The sequence below is a fragment of the Urocitellus parryii genome, chromosome 8, assembly GCF_045843805.1.
Source record: "Urocitellus parryii isolate mUroPar1 chromosome 8, mUroPar1.hap1, whole genome shotgun sequence".
Lineage (NCBI taxonomy): Eukaryota > Metazoa > Chordata > Mammalia > Rodentia > Sciuridae > Urocitellus > Urocitellus parryii.
The window spans coordinates 98789347-98808685 of record NC_135538.1 but is presented as its reverse complement, the minus strand read 5'-3'; the positions used below and the strand labels follow the sequence as shown (position 1 = coordinate 98808685).

General features: G+C 39.6%; 1 protein-coding gene across 1 annotated transcript; it reads right to left on the bottom strand.

Annotated features, from left to right (window-relative positions):
* Positions 1–4390: 4390 nt before the first annotated feature.
* Positions 4391–19094, bottom strand: Gsta4 (glutathione S-transferase alpha 4). The gene is made up of 7 exons (XM_077801847.1): positions 19007–19094; positions 17979–18082; positions 12362–12413; positions 10512–10644; positions 8604–8745; positions 6853–6984; positions 4391–4976 (listed from the first exon to the last, which is right to left on the bottom strand). Exons 2-7 carry the CDS (start codon positions 18063–18065, stop codon positions 4854–4856), a joined length of 669 nt encoding a protein of 222 aa, XP_077657973.1. The 5' UTR covers positions 18066–18082; positions 19007–19094; the 3' UTR covers positions 4391–4853.
* Positions 19095–19339: the final 245 nt, after the last annotated feature.

Genomic DNA, 19339 nt, shown 5'->3' with positions numbered 1-19339 from the left:
GTGGGAGGGAAAGTGAGGGGGAAGGGGATTAGCAAGGATGGTGGAATGTGATGGACATCATTATCCAAAGTACATGTATGAAGACATGAATTGAGTGTCAACATACTTTATATATAAACAGAGATATGAAAAAATGTGGCATATATGTGTAATAAGAATTGTAATGCATTCTTCTGTTGTGTATTTAAAAAAATAAAATCAATTAAATAATAAAAAAAAGAACCTACAGAATGGGAGCAGATCTTTACCACAGGACATCAGATAGAGGACTAATTACTAGACTATATAAAGAACTCAAAAAGCTAAACACCAAAAAAAAAAAAATCAACAAAAAACAAATAACCCAATCAATAAATGGGCCAAAGAACTGAAGAGACACTTCGAAGAAGAGGAATATACAATCAATCAACAAACATGAAAAAATGTTCAACATATCTAGCAATTAGAGAAACGCAAATCAAAACTTCTCAAGATTTCATCTCACTCCAGTCAGAATGGCAGCTATCAAGAATACAAACAACAATAAGTGTTGGTGAGGATGTGGGGAAAAAGGCACACTCATACATTGCTGGTGGGACTGCAAATTGGAACAGCCAATATGGAAAGGAGTATGGAGATTCCTTAGAAAACTGTGAATGGAACCACCATTTGACCCAGTTATCCCACTCCTCAGTTTATACCCAAAGGACTTAAAAACAGCATACTACAGGGACACAGCCATATCAATGTTTATAGCAGCACAAATCACAATAGCTAAATTATGGAACCAACCTAGATGCCCTTCAGTAGATGAATGGATAGGGAAACTTTGGTGTATACACACAATGGAACATAACTCAGCATTAAAAGAGAATAAAATCATGGCATTTGCAGGTAAATAGACAAAGTTGGAGAATATATTGCTAAGTGAAGGAAGCCAATCCCCAAAAAACAAAGGCAAAATGTTTTCTTTGACATGAGGATCTTGACTCATAATGGCGATTGGATGGGGGGGGGGGCATGGAAGGAATGGAGGAACTTCAGATAGGGCAATGGGGAGGGAGGGGGAAAGGAGGGGGCAAGAGAGTAGGAATGATGGTGGAATGAGTTAGACATCATTACCCTTAGTACATGTATAAGACATGAATGGTGTGAAAATACTTTATGTACCATCAGTGTCTTGAAAATTTGTGCTCTCTATGTGTAATATGAAATGAATTGCATTCTGGCATCATGTATAACAAATTAAGTAAATAAAAAAATAAAATGGTCTAAGATTAGTTGTAACTATATACTGCAAACTATAAGACAACTGCTAATATATGTTTATATATTATATATGATACATATATGGATATAAGGATGTGTGCATAAGTAATTAACATGTTGATGTGCAGAGTTGAGCAGAAATCTGACTCAAAGCTTAAGGTAGCAAAGGAGACAGATGCGATACTAAGGCAGAGAGAGGTTTTCTATGCTACTTTCAGTCACCTGTCAGATAAATGCAGGCCCAAGAAAAGAGTCAGTGTTTTCAGCCAAAGTATCCATTAAGTCCCTGAAAACCAACCTAGGCTAACTTTGTCATCATGGCCAACAAGTCAAAGGTATCATCTACAGCAACACTAGTGGGAGACTACTAATATATTGCTCAAATATGTGACTTCCAAAATTAGTCATTATTAAAGTCAACTAAAAGCAAGAGAAGTTAGAGTGTTTTCCCTATGAAAAGTTCTGTAGATCTCAGGGTCAGAGGATTCCCTCATGTGGGATGTTTGTGCTGACAGAATGAGGAACCTGTGGTACAGGGTTCTGGGCCAGGTAATTTGAGCTAAAGTAATAAAAATTACATTCAAGAATTCTGTAACACAGCAAAAATAAAGGCCCATGTGCAGACCTTGCCCTCTGGGGTTCACTTTCTGCTCTGTACCATCCTCCAGAATTTGGTCCCTAACAACTGCTCCAGCCAGGCAGAGGCAAGAGAGAATTAGCTTTCTAAAGGCACACCAGCCAAAGTCTCTCAGAGACTTTATACTGTGTCACCTGGCTCATTACATGCTGTACCTAGACACCAGTGCCATGTGCAGTCCATCATCCTTCATCATCCTAAATTCCAGAGCCTCTGCAACAATCCCATTTATACATGTTGTGCACTTTAACGCCCTTGGTTCACCTGTCATGGGTTGGTCTTTGTCCCTGCTCTTTCTTGTGCCCTGTATTATATTGGGAGTATGCAGAGGAGCTAAATTGGGTTCATCCATGAACATTCTAGCATGTTATATTTGAGAATAAATGATCCTATCTCTGAACTTCTACTGTATTATCAAAGTTTGGTGACTCATGGCCATGAGACGGTGGTAGTGGCAATGGGAGGTTTGAGACTAACCAGTAGGATTATACACCAAAAATGATGTGTGTGTCCTGAGGCAGGACAGGGGAGGAGACTGGTTTCTACTTTGGAAAGTGAATGACACCTTAAGTTCCTGGAATCATGACCAGGAAAGACATGGGAATCTGTTTTCACTGGAGACATCCTTGCCTCTTGTTTTCATTTCCCTCATCCTCTAATTAAGTGCAGAAACCAACCTTACCCTCTAGTTGTTTCCTCAAAGGGCTGGTGTCGAGAGCCCCCTTGTGTCTAAATGAATTAAAACCCCAAAGCACTGTTTGCAAAATGACTACATAGTAAGCTGTCAATTAAAATCAGGCATTAGAGGTATTAGATTGTAAAAACACACCAAGATAATAGTATAAAGTAGCCCAATTCCACTGTCATTCCATACAACTTAGCAATACAATCTCTTGAGAGTGATCAAGTCAATGTCCTGTCCCCATATGTAAATCAATCTCCGAATGAGAGTAAAATGTTTCTCCTTCCAGAAGAGTTCAAAGAGAGTGGTGCAAGACTGCCCTCACTTCTGACACCAACTGCAAGTTCAAGGGCTTCCCCAAACCATCCTCAGGTTCACTAATTCACTAGACAGACTCACAGAAAGCTGTTATACTCACAGCTATAGTTCTGTAGATCTCAGTGTCCAAGGATTCCCTCATGTGGGATTTTTGTGCTGACAGAATGAGGAACCTGTGATACAGGATCCAGATGAAAAGTAGCCAAGGAAAGAGATACATAGGACAGAGTCCAGGAGGTTTCAATTTAGGGTTTCTAAAGTCCTCTTTCTGTAGTCAAAGGCAGTGAATTTCTCCTGGCAATAATGTGTAACAGAACATATGGAGTACCATTAACTGGGGAAGCCCACCTGACCCCTGGTGCCCAGGATTTTCATTGTGGGTCTGTGATATGGGCAAGTGAGCACCCAAGCTGGTCTGTGTTCACCCCCTCCAGAGTTGAGATGATATGACCTGACTCCAAGCCTCAACCCTGTGTCACACTGCAGGTATGGCTCAAGGTGCTTCCCCTAAACCACACCACTGTGTTGGGGTCAGCCACGAACTGCATGGGTTTAAACAGTTTCCCAGAGGCAAAGACCAGTCTCTCTCAGACCAAGGTGAAATCCTACTCATTTCCACTTTTTCTTGTGTTGGCTACTACATTTAGGGGCCTGACTGAACTGGGCCAGCTCTCAGATGCAGCCCAGGAGGAGATATTTGTTCCTCCAACTGCCCGGGTGCTGCACCTGCCACTGACTTTGGTCTTTCAGAGATTTTAAATATCACAGTGATGAATGCTCACAAAAGACAAGTAGTGACAAGTGTTTGTGCTGGATTCCCTCTAACAGAAACACTGAGGCCTTTGTGCTCAGTGACATTACCATTCATGACAGACATTATCAACCACCCTGCAAGTGTCTTTTTTTTTTTCCTTTTTATTCTTTCTGAGCAAATGATCCCTCCTATAGTGAAGGATGTATATCCCCTCTACTAGACCCTCATCAAAAGCTTGGCTATGAAACCCTCATTGAAAACCTGCTTTTCCTGGGATTTTTAATATCTGAGTAGTGGATATTTGAAAAGTGGCATTTCTTCCTTTTCCAAAATTCCTTTCTGTTGTTTATATGTGTATCTCCTCCACCCTGTGGTAAATTTTTCTAGAGCAGAGGCTCCATTCTATGATTCTGCCTCCTGACATTCTGCCTCGCTTACCATAGGTATTCAATTAGGATTTGAGAGGCAACACACGTTTAAAGGCAGTATTAATAGACTGTACTTAGTTCTGAAATGCGAAAAATATTAGAAGCCTAGGAATAACATTTGGGTAGTGAGATGATAAAATATATTGGCATTTTCTTATACATGTGTCAAAAATAACTGGAGTAACTGTATGCTTGTGAGAGGAACTCAGTTTCTAGAAGGCAGAGTTAGAAAGAAGACTTTCAAGGCTCGCTTGATTTTTAAGCCATGTGAATATTTTCTAGATTCCATAATAATTAATGAAAAGATTCTAGCAATAGGACAATAATTGGTAAATTCTTTATTTTGGCTAATATCAACTGCATTCATTACTACCATTTGACTTTAGCTCAGAGCAGACTCACTCACTAGAAGTTGAGTTGTAATAGACATTAAAAATAGGGATGAGACTGGAGAAGGGGTTTAGATATAAAGAGAGATAAAGGAACTCAGAGGAGAACATGAGATCCTGCCAATTATCAGGATGGAATAAAACAGGACATGAGTAACTTCACCAGATCTAAGTCAAATGCCAGATTTTCCAAAAAAAAAGGTTTTCCAAAAAGTGTCTCGTAACAATTATTCACTGGACTAAAAAAAAAAAAGGTTGACATGTTTCAAAGAGAAGATCTCCTCAACATGAAAGACCCAATGCAACACACAGCACTACAACAGAGCTGAGAGCAATTAAGATAGCACTGCAGACACAGCCATCTCTGGGGACAGGCTCCCGTTTAGAGATGGTCACATTATGGCATAAAGATGTTGTAGACGGTTCTCACATAGATTTCATCAGGAGGGGGCTTCTTCTTGCTTCCAGGCTCAAGGAATCTCTTAATTGTAGGGAAATTACTTAATTTCACTGTGTATTCCTAAAAAAAGGAAAGCATACAAGTTCAAAGTTAAGAGCAAAAGAATTAGTAACTACAAAAATATGGTTGTATTAAGTGTCTCATTAAAATTTGTTCCACCACTATCTGTTGAAGGGACCCTACCAGAACTGCAATCCAACATCTCTCTAAGGCTGATCTTGTGTAATGATTATTTGCAATCCTTGTCTCCAATGGTAAGACCAGGGTTTATGCAAAACTCATGCTTCACACAAGGATGTGAATTCTCTTCAGAGACAGCAAAATTAAAAAAAAAAAAAACATACTTAGAGAACGATTGTAATACTTGGCTTAAAGAGGGAAAAAGAAAAAAAAAAGGACACAGGAAATGCTTTAAGGGCATTGATGTGCTCAGAGGACATGTATGATCCATTTACATAAGAGTGCTTCAAAAGTCATCAGATGGTACAATTTCTATTTTGATTCTGCTTCCTTGTTCTTTTTACTCCTATTAGCAAATGAGTTCTCATTTTGGCTATGTGTGGGAGATGGCCAGCGGCATGCTTCAGAGCCGGGCACTCAGACACCAGATATTTATATAAACTGTAAAGAAAGAAAAAAAAAATGTGTTTTTCACTCAGAGTCAAATCTTAAAATTTTCAGTAACTGAGAAGTTCATTTGTCTAATGAAAATTTTGAACTATATATATATGAAGCTATGTACACTCAGATATGTTTTTTAAATCTTTTTAAATTATTTATTAAAAATATTTTTAATGTTTAAAACAAATCTTTAAAAATTATCTTATTAAATTATCTTACTTAAAATAAGATTTATTTTAAAATAAGGCCATTTATTTTTAAGCTACTATTAAATGCCTATTATGTGTAAGACACAGCTTAATTAAGTATACACATGAAAAACAAATACATTCACTATTAACAAAAACCCTAATGTCAATTAATACACAAATATGACAATCTTCTTTTTATTATTTACTTAAGATCTATTTGTATTATCTAATTTTGAATATTATATCAATATTTGAAGGCTTAGTCCAAATGATTTGTCATTTCAAGACTTACTTGAAGTTCCTATTTATGTAAATAAAACTTGTATGACTTTTACCTTCCCTTCAGTCAATACAGGAATACTGTTTAATCCAATCCAGATCTGCTATCAGATTCTGAAGTCCTTTAATGTTGACACTTAATCTGCTCAGAGATTAAAGTTGTGTTTCCATATACTCGCCTTGGGTTTTAAAAGGAAGTTGTCAGCTTTATGGATATAAAATATCAAGGTCCTGGTGCCACAGTTTAACCAAAAAGCTAGATGTTTATCATTTACCCTAGACTCTTTAGATCTTTCATGTATATTCAAAGTATAGTATTTCACTGCCTATTAGTTACGTAAAAAAAAAACAAAAACTTCTTTCATGTCAATTATCTTTCACCTGTAAGGATTTGAGAAGCAGAAAAACAATTTCAAGTCTATAACTTAATTTCATTTTACCAAATAGAATCTTTTTCTTTTGGCATCAGGAATTTAACCCACTGAACCTTTGAGCCACATCCTCAGCTCTTTTAAAAAATATTTTATTTAGAGAGAGACAGGGTCTCACTAAGTTGCTTAGGGCCTCATTAAGTTGCTGAGACTGGCTTTGAACTTGTAATCCCCCTGCTTCAGCCTCTCGAGCCACTGGGATTACAGGTGACAGGTGTGTACCACCACACCAGGCTACTAAATAGAATCTAAAACTTAATCTCTTTCTATCTCTCACTTGCGCGCGCGCGCGCGCGCGCGCGCGCGCGCACACACACACACACACACACACACACACACACACTCTCTCTCACCAGAAACTGAAGACAGGCCCAAGAATTCTGGGCCAGTTTTCCAATACACTATTCTATTTACCTGGAGGAAAGGAAATGCAGACAGGATATTAGGAATTTTCTCTTCAAGAGCCAAAATGGTCTGGAGTAGAATCACATCAGCAAGGCTCAGCTGATTACCAACAAGAAAGTTTTGTCCATGATTCCTTAAAACCTGCAGGATATAAATGGTTTACATTGGTTATGATATTCCATGTGAAAAAACTGAAGAAACTATTTTATCAGTGTAGTATCTAAGAAGGGGTTGAAATTGTGGCCTTGTCCTTTTATCCTTTTATAACAATGGCAATGAAGAAGACACCTCTATATCTAAGCAGGAGAGGAAGAGAAAGCACAAACAGGTATGGAAATTAAAGCAGCCTTAAATATCTGCTGTAGATCAGAATGAGACACTAAAAGGGGAAAAGAAAAACCTCAGTTTCTGAACTTTGCATTCAGAAAAGAATAAAGCCATTCCAGAAATGTACCTATAGCAAACAGCTGCCCATGATGAGTCCCTGCAGGTCAGGGAGGGGTGGAGTGATATCAGGAGCCTAAATGATACATTGTCTCCAAGGGGTCCATTCTCTTCCCAGTTCTGTGAGCCTTGGGACTTGTAGTAGTAAACCAAACCTGACCATGAAAATAAACCTCACAACTTCCCAAACAGAGAAAAGTAAATGCTTAAGTTCATCCTGACTCCATTTTGAGGGTAACACCTAGGTATGAGGATTTGTAAGAACAAATTCTGATCAAGGAGAGGCAAAGAACAGTGGCAACAAAGTGTTCTTCCTTTCTCAGTGAACTTTTATGTGCACTAGAATACCTGTGTGTGCACATACATGTGTGGGGGTGTCTGATAGGGGCCCTGAAATTGATTCTGAATCAAACACAGCTACTAGAGCCAGAGTGATTAAGCACAGTGAATCCAGAATGTATACACAGAGGCCAGCGTCTGTCCTGGCTGTCCATTTCCTAACCACGTACCTTGGACAAGTTGATGGATTGCTGACTCCTTTTCATTATGTGCAAGAAGGATAATAATTTTTACTTCATAACTTCATGTTACAAGGAGCCCTCCCATGGGCCACTGTGCCACTAGACTCACCAGTGACTCTCCTACTTCATGAAGGGCTTATGGGAAAAATACCATGAAACTAGACTACAGAATACCCCTCCACCCCAGCCCAATGCCACTTTTTTTCTTTACTCTAATACCATGAAGATGGTCAGAGGGAGTTGGCCAAATAGGTCTTTCCATAATTTTATATACTCTTGTTTTATTTTTAATAAAAACACTTTTAAAAATTCCTTCTAATTCAGGGGGGAAAATAATTTAAAGCTCAGGGAAATAAGTATGGTAATACCCAGGAGAAAAATTGCAAAACAAAAAACAAGGTAAGAGCAAAGGGAAGAGAACGGAAATGGGTTTCTTCACATCAAATTATCAAGGGGGATGTCTGATCATGAGACCTGTCTAATGAGTGTTTGCTGACTGAATGAATGAGGTAGTTCCTGCTTTTCTCTCTTATACAAAGTAAGTGCTGGGTGAAGTACAAATAAGAATGCACAAACTTTTGCTAGATTTCTTAATAATGTAGCCCTGAGAGAGTCTGAGAGGCTCCAAGGCTTCAGCTCTGTATTGATGGCCATAGTTAGCTAGTTCTTAGGAGTCTGTTAACTCTTAGGTTAGAAAAGCTCAACTGGGCTCAGCTTTACACTGCCCTGAACAGAAAAGGTCATCTGTGATGCCCCATGGGATTATGCGGGCTCATAGGCTTCTCTGCCACCTACCTTTTCAAACACAGGAAAGTATCTAATTATAGCCTTCTGGGCCATGTTAACCACTTCCTTTTGTTGATCTTCCGGTTTTAAGAAAGGATGCATGATGAGCAGTTCCAGCAGATCCAGTGTCCCCTCCACATACATGTCAATGCTTCAAACAGAAAAGCAGGTATCTCAGTTCTCCCCCTTGAAGTTAACGGTTTTCACATCTAAGAATATAGAGTGCTTTTTCTTCAGGCTATGCTAACCTAAGTACCAAGGAACATTTGCCTAAAACTATCTGAAAAGCAAAGGTAGAGAGTCCATTCTAGTTACGGTTCAAAAACATCCTTCACAAATCAGAACTTTGACAGTCACAGCTGCCCTCTCTCCCCAGCTCCTACTCCTCCACCCTCACCCCAGCATTCACACCAAGTGCTCCTGGTGTGAATTTTACATTTATAAAAATAATGAATATCATTTACAGAATGCTTGGAGCACACCAGTCATGGTGCTAAACATTCTGCATCCATTATCTCACTGAATCCCATGACACCACGTAGATGTGCTATTATTATATCTGATGTATGGAAAACTGAGGCCTAACCCTTTGCCCAGGATCGTGTATCCAGGAAGTGCAAGAACCAGACTCAGTTCAAACTATAATCAATGCATGCTATCCCAGACCTTGAATGTCTGTTTCTCAATCCTAATACTCAAAGAAGTTAAAAAGTAGTATTGAAGTATTTAAAGATGCTAAAATATTTGTGACATTATGAAATTATGACATCTTAAATAGATATATCAGAATTCAATTCCTTTCTATCATTTAATTTGAATCTGATTATAGACCCAAAAGACACAATCTTGAAAGATTAAAATTCTAAATATTAAATCCTGGAAGTCAAATTTTCTTTTTAGTATTTTTTTTTTTGACAGGCCATCTTTTTACAGACACCCTCCCCACACACTATTTTAAGTTGCCAGCATTACTTTTTATAATTCACTCTCCATGTATTTCATTTTTGCATCACTTCCAATATAGGAGGTATACATTATGTGAAGAATTTTAGAAAATTCTAATTCATTTTATGTATGTTTTGCAACTTTGACTCCCTAAAGGTGCATTATCCCAAGGTTGGTTTTGTGTCTAAGCATTGTGCATGTACATAAAAATGTTGAACTTTCCCCAGTAAATGAAGAGATGGCCTTTTTGTACTTCTACATTTGTGAAAGATAAAATTTCTCAGCATCTCAGCTCTCTGGATGACTGACTCTGTGGGGCCTCACTGTAGCATGTGACCAGTTTGCCAAAGGTCTTAGCTTGTCTCTCACAATATTCCAGATGACTGCAGTTGAGAAGCTAGATACACACAACTACCAACCACAGTGACATGAATTTCTATGCTTTGTTTTTTGGCCTATTTTTTTAGTGAATACTGTTTTTCTTCTCATAAATATTATATCCATGTGACTGTTGTTAGTTTACCTGAATGTTTATGTTTGCAAAAATATCTGGTAACAGATTTTTTTTTTTTATTGTGCAAAGTAGGCTATGGTAGTTCTGCCATGTTTTTATGTTTCTCAAACAAAAACCCCTTTAAAAATGTAAATAAATGTCTTCTAAAAGAATTTTTAAGAATTAGTTTGTCTAGACAGAATAATATATTTTTAGGATTTTTTTTCTTTTGGGATTTTAGACCTTAGAAATTTTAGACCTTTTGGGATTTTGATGTTTAGGACTGTGTCTTTAGGAATTATGGCCCAAACTTATTTTACTCAGATTTTCTATACTGAATTTCCAAACAGTCTTCATGGCCTTTCTGAGGTATGTTTCCTGTTCACACTAATGATTCAGGACATAAAGGAATGGGGTGTGCTACAGAGGATTGCTAATCAGCTAAGGCACTAGAGAGGGTGTCAGAGGAGCTACCGTACAGGGTTCTTTCCTTGAGGTCCTTGCCAAATAGATGGTGCTTTTCTGCTATGTAGTGGAGAATGCATCGGGTCTGGACCAACTTCATTCCATCAATTTCAACCATGGGCACTTGTTGGAACAGCAAGTGGTTACCTGAAAACAGAAACCCAGAGTTAGAACTGACCTCTTCTTCCCATTCTCCAATCCCTAAAAAAGGGCTCTATTGAATGAAAAGGGGCAGTGGAGTCACGGTCTTAGGAAATACCAGAAAGCTCTCAGATGAAAGTTAATTTCAACTTCCAACTTCATCCAGGGGAGCAGATTTTAACCATGAAAGAAGCCTGAAAACTAACACTGTTGTAAATCTCCCCTTCTTATTTCCCCATCAAAAATACCTACCACTGAGACAAGGGATTGGGGAGGCCACATACTGGAGATACGTGTTCAGAGCTGCACCAGTCAATATTTATACCTATATTAGAATAATTAAAATACTAAAAATTACAATACAGTTCCTCAGTCACATTAGACACATTTCAAGTATTCAGTGGTCAGAGATGGCTGGGGGTGGCTGCATTGGACAGTGTAGAACAGGACCTTTCTGTCACTTCAGAGTGCACTGAACAGCACTGAGAGAATCTGATCCTGAAACCTAAGGCACTGCGGATTCTCAGGTATTCCTGCCGGCTTCTCCTCTTCTACAGTCGCGGGCCACTTACTACCAAGTTTGCTATCACTGAACCCAGAACCTTCTCCAACAAACCTATATCAAACACACTCCACATACCCAACCTTGGGAAGAGATGCAGAGAAAAGATTCAGCCCTTGGGCTGGGGCACTAACTTCAGACCAGTGTCACACACAAAAGCTGGCATTACAGCCCTGTAGACCTGGCCCTAAAGGGAGCCTTGACTTGGGCCTGGGACCTGATAGCTGGGTGGGAAATTGCTCAGAGAGTTAGTAGGATTCCTTAAGGGCATGCTGATGGTTCCCATGCAGAGGATGGGCACAGAGGGAGCAGGGCTGGCCAAGGAGCTAAAGAGAAGCCTTTTATGGATTTCACTTCCATTTGGTAACTAGGTAGAGAAGATGGAGAAGGATGAGAAGGAGGGGAAGAGCAAAAGGGAGAGGGAAAAGGGAAGAAAGGTTGAAAGGGGCCAGGGGAGGAGACAGGGATGGAGAAGGGTTGTTCACTTGGATGGGGAAGGAACTGTTCCTGCCTTTCAGTGAGCTTTTATTAGAACTCCTGAGCAAAAAGTGACTTCCTGCTAGGTGCAGTGGCACATGCCTGTAAACCCAGCACCTTGGGAGGCTGAGGCAGGAGGATCATAAGTTCAAAGCCAGCCTCAGCAAAAGTGAGGTGCTAAGCAACTCAGTGAGACCCCTGTCTCTAAATGAAATACAAAATAGGGCTGGGGATGTGGCTCAGTGGCCAAGTGCCTCTGAATTACCAACCCCCACCCCCCCCCCCACCACCATCACCAAAAAAAGAAGTGACTTCCTGGCAATTTCAGCTGTATATTCTCTTTTAGTTTTCTGGGTTTAGGATACTGTTCTTAATGTTTTCTGCATCTTTACCCTTCCACATAAATATGTTCTTTAAAAACAGCAGTACAACCAGATGCGATGGCCTATGCCTATAGTTCCAACAGCTCAGGAGACAGAGATGGGAGGATCACAAGTTCAAAGCCAGCCTCAGCAAAGTGAGGCGCTAAACACCTCAGTGAGACCCTGTCTCTAAATAAAATACAAAATAGGACTGGGGATGTGGCTCAGTGGTTGAGTGCCCCTGAATTCAATCCCTGGTACCAAAAAACGAAACAAAAAAACTCAGCAGTACTGTAGACAATAGTTTCATGTTCATACTCACCATCCTGCAATTTGTGCAACTGTTCTTTCGTTTCCAGAAATTCTTCATCAAACTAAATAAAAAAAAAAAAAAGATACCCCCGCCACAGAAGGTAAATATCATTAGAGGTACAAGAGTGAAAACATCAATTTAAATCGCTTCAAGAAGCAGAGACCAAGTGCATACTTTGCATCCATATCTTGGTTCCTAAATATCACTGCCCACCAAAATGATCCAGGGCTCTTACAAGAAAAGGCTTATACTTTTATGTCAGAGTAAGGAGGTGCTCACAGATGAATGATACATGGCACAGGAAAAGGCATGGAGGACACTATTTTAGATGGATTCCCTAACCAAATGTGAGACAAATCAAGCATCAAAAAGAATGATGTCAGGTGTGGATTATAACACACAACAAAATCTCTATGCCCATAAATGATGATACTAAAAAAATGGTGGGAGGGGGCAAAAGCTCTGTTTTGAAAAAGAAGTAGTGCTAACTGATGAAGCTTTAATGCTAATGAATGATAAAATTAGAAAATCCTCACTTTGCATCCTCTATTGTAATAACTAATTCTGACAAGGATCATAATGGCCACTAAAATCACTGGGATAGAGAACATTCACTCACTCTCCAAGTGTCATTCCAAAGTTACTTAACTGTGATAAAAGGAAAATGTGTCCTTACAATAGAAGGGTCTGGAGATCTCACCGTCTATCTAATGATCAAACTGGGCTCGGGAAAGGGGAGACTCAGACATCCTGTGCTTTCTGTTGTGACCAATGAAGAAAGGCAAAGTATCACCTGTAAAAACATCTCCAAAAACATTTAACCTGAATTTAATCTCAAGGTAGAAATCAGGCATATCCAGGATGTGGCACATTCAGTGACATAATGACCTGAACTCTAAGAACAGCATGGGAAAAAAAAAAAGAAGAAAGAAGTAGGTATTATTCTCAATAAAATGAGACTAAAGAGACAAAACCACCAAATGCCTAACTCTAGATTAGATGAGGGGAAATTGTTATAATTGCTAAGTAACATGTAACAGAGACACTGGACAATATGAAAAATCTGAATATGGACTACATATTAGATGTTAGGGTCTTAGTGCTAATTTTCTTAATTGTTCTTTATCAAAATAATTATTTATTCTTTCTTCTTTCAAATGATTCAAAAAAATACAGAGAGGAAGGGAAAATGTAAATGTAGCAAAATGTGAACAACTGGTGAGTTGAGTTGAAAGACATGCTATCACATCTTTTCCGTAGGTTTGAGTTTTCAAATTTAAAAGTTGAGGTGAGAAGAAGGAATGAAAACAAGGCCCTCTTCTGGCGACAGCATGAAACACATTCTAAATGCTCCATACCAATGCTCTTTGTGTCAAGAATCCCAGGAGGAGTCCCCAGCAGCTAGGACCCTGCACTACACACCCAGGTCATTCTAAGGAGGGTGGAGCTGCTAAACAGGGTAGCAGTACCCACAGGCCTCTGCTCATCCATCTGAGCTGGCTGATGTGGATGAACCAGAGTGATGGGGTGTAGATGTGGCTTCTGTTACTCATCAGGGTCTTCAAAATGCAAGGAGAGGAGTCCTAACTCCCCAGAGGATCCCCATCTGAGGCCCACGGGGACAGTAGCCTCAAGGCAACAATGATTAGGACAGAGGTGGTGCAAGTAACTTTCTCTCCATGCTACTGTTTCTCAAGCTTTATGGCCATGATCACTTAAAACATATGGGAAAGCAGGAGACAGACATATGCTCGGGAGACTCATATTCAGTACTTGGGAGGGCCCAGAATTACAGAATTTTTTTAAAAAACAAGAATGATTCTGGTATTTTACTTCTGAGAACACGTGTGCTAAATAAATGCTATCTCTCACTAAGACTGCTTTGTATCTAGCTTTATAAACCATTGGTAAATAAGAGAAATTGGCACTGGCATGGGGACAGGGAGAAAGAAGGAAGGAAAAATCCTAAGTAACAGTCTATGGCTGCAGGGATGGAGACAGCAGCTCAACTTCTATCCACCCAGTCACTTGCCTTTTCTCCCTAGTCCAGGATACAGTTCCCCATGTAGGATCCTATAGAGAACTGTCCCCTTCCACACCAAACACTCTTTCTTCTAAGTGAGTTACTTAGAAGTCCTGAATCAGGAGTTCCTGGCCTTTAAGTCTTCTCTTTCATATGTGTTACTCTTCCTCTTAATATGGGTTTTTGCTGGGTTTCTGAGGGGGTCTTCAGACAAATGAAGTCCAAAGCATCAAAGCATCAAAGACAAGCACAACAAAGACCAACAACCAGCTCAGAGCAATGTCAGCGAGGGCTCAAACCAAGTGACTGAGAAGAGGATGCTGATTCCCTGAATCAGGACAGCTGATTTTCAGCAGGTTCTAGACACTTCTAGGCACCTCATTATTTAGGTCTGTGTGCTTTCCATAAGAGGACCAAACACCCAGTGCTGGGTTACTGGAAAACACAAACTTGTCTGCTGGCTTCATGAGAATAAATTTAGCTAAAATCATCTTTTGGTAAAGAGATAGGAAGTGACCTCCCCTAACACCATCTTTTGGAAACTGCTACTATACACCATGTGGTTGGCCCTGGCAAGGAGGACAGTTTTAGTTCTCTTCACCCTGGAGACCCTGCTGGGCTTATTATTCCACCCCATCGGCTTGTCCAATACGATTGGTCTTTGGTAGGTGATTATATGACCCATGTTCTTTTTGTTAACTTTTTTAAGATTTTGTTAACTTTTGTAAGGAAGATGCTTGACTCATAAGAGAGTAGGAGGGGCAGGGTAGAATGAAGGCAGGGAAAAAGAGACTTTGACAAAGGATGATATGACATACGTGTATATGACCTACATGTATCTATTCAAAACCTATGAAACAAATCAAAAGCCTGCCAGAATTAGACAAGTGACAAACAAGGGAAGTCAACCAGGTTCAGGTGAGACAACAGGGAATGGTGGGGAAGTTCTTATTTAGATCCAGCAATTGCTGCTCTGTACAAATTAGGGCCCAGTATCATCAGATCTTCCAATTTCTTTTTTTTTTTTTTTGAAATTTTTTTTTTTTAAGAGAGAGGGGGAGAGAGAGAATTTTTTATTATTTATTTTTTAGTATTCAGCGGACACACCATCTTTGTTTGTATGTGGTGCTGAGGATCCAACCTGGGCCGAACGCATGCCAGGCAAGAGCGCTACCGCTTGAGCCACACCCCCAGCCCTCTTCCAATTTCTTAACAGAAGTCAGAAACAGGATTTGTTTATAAAAATGATGTCAACCAGTTTGGAAAACTGTAAAATACTGTGTGGAAAGTTATAACAACATGCAAAAACATATAAATAAAACCCAAATCAATATTTGTTATCTTTAGAAGTTGCTAGGGCAACAACCATTTATTCTGAAAATGGATAAATAGAACCAAACATTAATCAAGACTTTCTATATGAGCCATATTTCAAGGAAATTAAATAAAGAGTGAAAATTATTCATTATAAGGAAATAATCATTAATAAATTAATAAATTCAGGTGAAATGATAGAAAAATTGTTATTTTGTAATCCCTAGCAATGATGACAATGATTAGTAGCTACTAAAACCACTAGTTGTACGGGTAAACTACAATATCAAGCTCAGCGTCACTGGTGTGGTACATTGCAGCCCCTGATGTGGTACAATAGAAGTGCTTTCCAAGTTGTTCTCCTGATATAGTCTGGCGAGGCAAAATAAAATCTAAGACAAAAAGAAGCCTGGATCTAATCACACCTCTGGGGTCAATGAGCAGCTTATAGGAAATATAGAGAAGAGAGGATAGCCTCATTTCACCATGTTACTCAAAATAACTCCCAGATGGTAAACAAGTCAAATCCAGAATGGGTGACATTCGACAAGGCAGGTTTTTTTTCACAAAAAAAAAAAAAAATGACTAAGAAACAAACGCAGATAACTAGCACCCAGATCTTGGCTTCTAATATAATTTCCTACTACAAGGGACTAGGGCTCCTTAGAGAAATACCTAATTGTAATAGAGCAGCGAAAATACAAGATGAGCATTAGAGCATCTTACAGTGTCAGAAAGTAATGAAGGGCTAAGAAAAAGAAAAAGAAAGGAAAAAAAAAAAAGGAAAGAGTACTAATGGCCAAAGCTGGAACAACCTAAGCAATAACTAAATGATGTATGTGTGTGTGTGTGTGTGTGTGTGTGTGTGCAGAGAAATCTTCCTTACATAAAAATTCCAAATGTAAATACTCCCTCCTCCAGGAGGTGGAGCTTTAGTTCCCATCCTTTTGCTTGTGGGCTGGACTTAATGATTTGCTTCCAAAGAATACAGGGAAAAACAATAACACAACAATGGAGAAATGTGACAGACCTTAACCAAACGACCAAGGTTACCAGCTCCAGTGATGATTCATGTTGATATCATCTAACCCAGGATAAGATGCAAAGAGAAGAGAACATCAGTTTGGCACTTCCTGCCCTCAAACTCATAAAGCCATCTAATCATGGGAGAACATCAGACATGGAGAATCCTACAAAGATACTTCAAGGAGGTGAAATAAAGAAAAGGCTGAGTAACTATCACAGACTGAGGGCAAGTAGAGAAACATACAAATATAGTGTTGAACCATGGAATAATAAAAGGATGTTAGTAGAAAAAAAATCGTGAAAGCAAATAAAGTATGCTATGTAGTTAGTCACATATTTCTTAGTTTGGCATGTAAAATGTGATCATTAGGGGGGATTTAGGGTTACATGGCACAATTTTACAACTTTCTATAAATCTGGAATTATTGCTAAGTATAGTTTTTTTTTAATGTGGAGGAAAATGTTGGAGAATTTTAAAATACTGGAAGACACAAAATTAAATGCAATATGTTGACCTTGTTTAGATCAGGACTGGAACAAACTACTAAAAAATCGGAGACAATTAGACTGAGTGTTAGATGATAACAAGAAATGTGATAAATGTTGGGTGTGATAACACTGTTGTTAAGTTTTAAATTCCCAATCCTTTCAAGAGCAATGTGGAAGTACAGTCCTCCCAGATGAAATGATATGATGTTTGAATTTTGCTTTAAAAATGCTTCCAACAAAACAAGTGGAGGGAGGAGCTTGATCAAACAGGATTAGCATAAAGCTAACCATCTTTTGAGCTGGAAGATGGGTAATGCATAGAATTTATGGCAATGCTCATGTGGTTTGTATTTGAAACTTTTTATAATAAAAAAACCAAAGGAACAGAAATGCTATGTGGACCATTGCTCAAGAGTATGCTGGCAAAATGCCAAGGTTTGCCATTTGGAAGCTATCAACAGGAAATTTACCCAGAGATGGCATAATTAGTAAATGTTCAGGGTGAAATTGGAAATTTTCTGATTAATTCCCTTTCTCCTTATTATTCACTGGTGTTAGATCAGAGGCCAACGATTAAGTAAAAGTCAAAGGAGAAACAGAAATCCATAGATTACATTCCATTTATAAAGAAAAGTCCCTTGACAGGAAGGAATCTTCTGACCCAAAGCACAGCTGTGATTTTGGTAAAGGATGAATAGGTTCTCTGAAACTTATTGTCTCCTCAAAAGTCTCAAAGTTGTATGGCAAATCTGTGAAGAAACAGCAGAGAGATACCTCGACTCCAGCGGCTGCTAAAACCCATCTTACGGATTCCATGCGGCCTCTTCCGTTGGGGTAGTGGAGCTTGGGCCTCGCTGCCATGATGGCTTTTCAGGCTTCTGAAAAACAAATGCAGCAGGCAGCTCCTCGCACACGAACCAACAACCCACGTTTTTAATGTCGTGTCCTTTGCCAGTGCTCAGGGGCTACATGAATATTCGGGATTTTGGAACAGGAAATTGGTTTCTTTTATTGCTGCATTTTCCTTCCACTCAATAAAAACATACCACCATTTTAAAACATGGAGAAAAAAAAAGAAAAAACAACAGCTTTGGCTTTCATATTGTTTCTATTTATGATTTCTTGTTCTGGATCTTGGGAACCTGGGGGCGATTTGTTGTAAAGACATTTGTGCTAGCAGTACAGTATGTCACAGATTCATCATACCGTTATGATGTTTTTTTCGACCTTGAGAATCTTAGGATTTTTTTTCCAAATTCAGCTTGGAGGGGCAAGTCACAGAGGGCCGCGGGGGCGAAATGCACGCCCACTGGAATCTTCATGTTTTACATGCATCGTCATATGTTATCACAGCAACTGGGAGGTGGACAGGGCAAATATTGCTATTGTCCGCAAGAAGTGAATCTGCTGTGGCCCTCCCGGCCCCGCACGTGCCCACCCCCTGCTAGAAGATGATTCCCTGGCTTGAGAAATTCCCCCCAGGCCACACTTGGCTCTCTGAAAACGAGACTCCTAGCTCAATCCACCAAGGGCTGCAGCCGTTGCCTGGTCGCCTGGGGCGATCTGAGCCTACCTTCGCAAAGGAGGGTAATAAAAATGCACCCAGAGCCAAGAATGACCCAATCCCAACCTAGGGGCCCGCGTCTGCCCAGATGGGGGCGGAGGTGCAAAAGACAAGAGGGAGAAAGACAAAAAAAAAAAAAAAAAAGGCTGAATAGTGAAGGGGTGAGGGGCAGCAAGGGGCTCGGAGAATAGCCGGGAGGAGAAACAACAAGAGGGGAAAGGGCGGGAGGAAGACAGACCTGGGGTCCACTCGGAGCGCCACGAACTGCACAAAGCGCTCGGCCAGCTGTCTGCAGCGAGGCGGGCGGAGCGCCAGACGAGGAGGCGGCTCCACATGGGCGAGGCTAGGGGAGGACTTCACCAATCAAGAACACAATATTTAGCATGCCCCACCCAGCTGCAAGGGATTCTGGATAATGTGAAAAAATCCCAAATTTAAGACACTTTCATTTCGATTTTAGCATTTTTGAGGTTTAAATTACCTTTATAGTTATGAGAGCAAGTTTTGTTTTAATTATAAAGTCATGTTATGAACAAAACGTAAATTAGAAACTCAGCCTATGTGTAAAGTT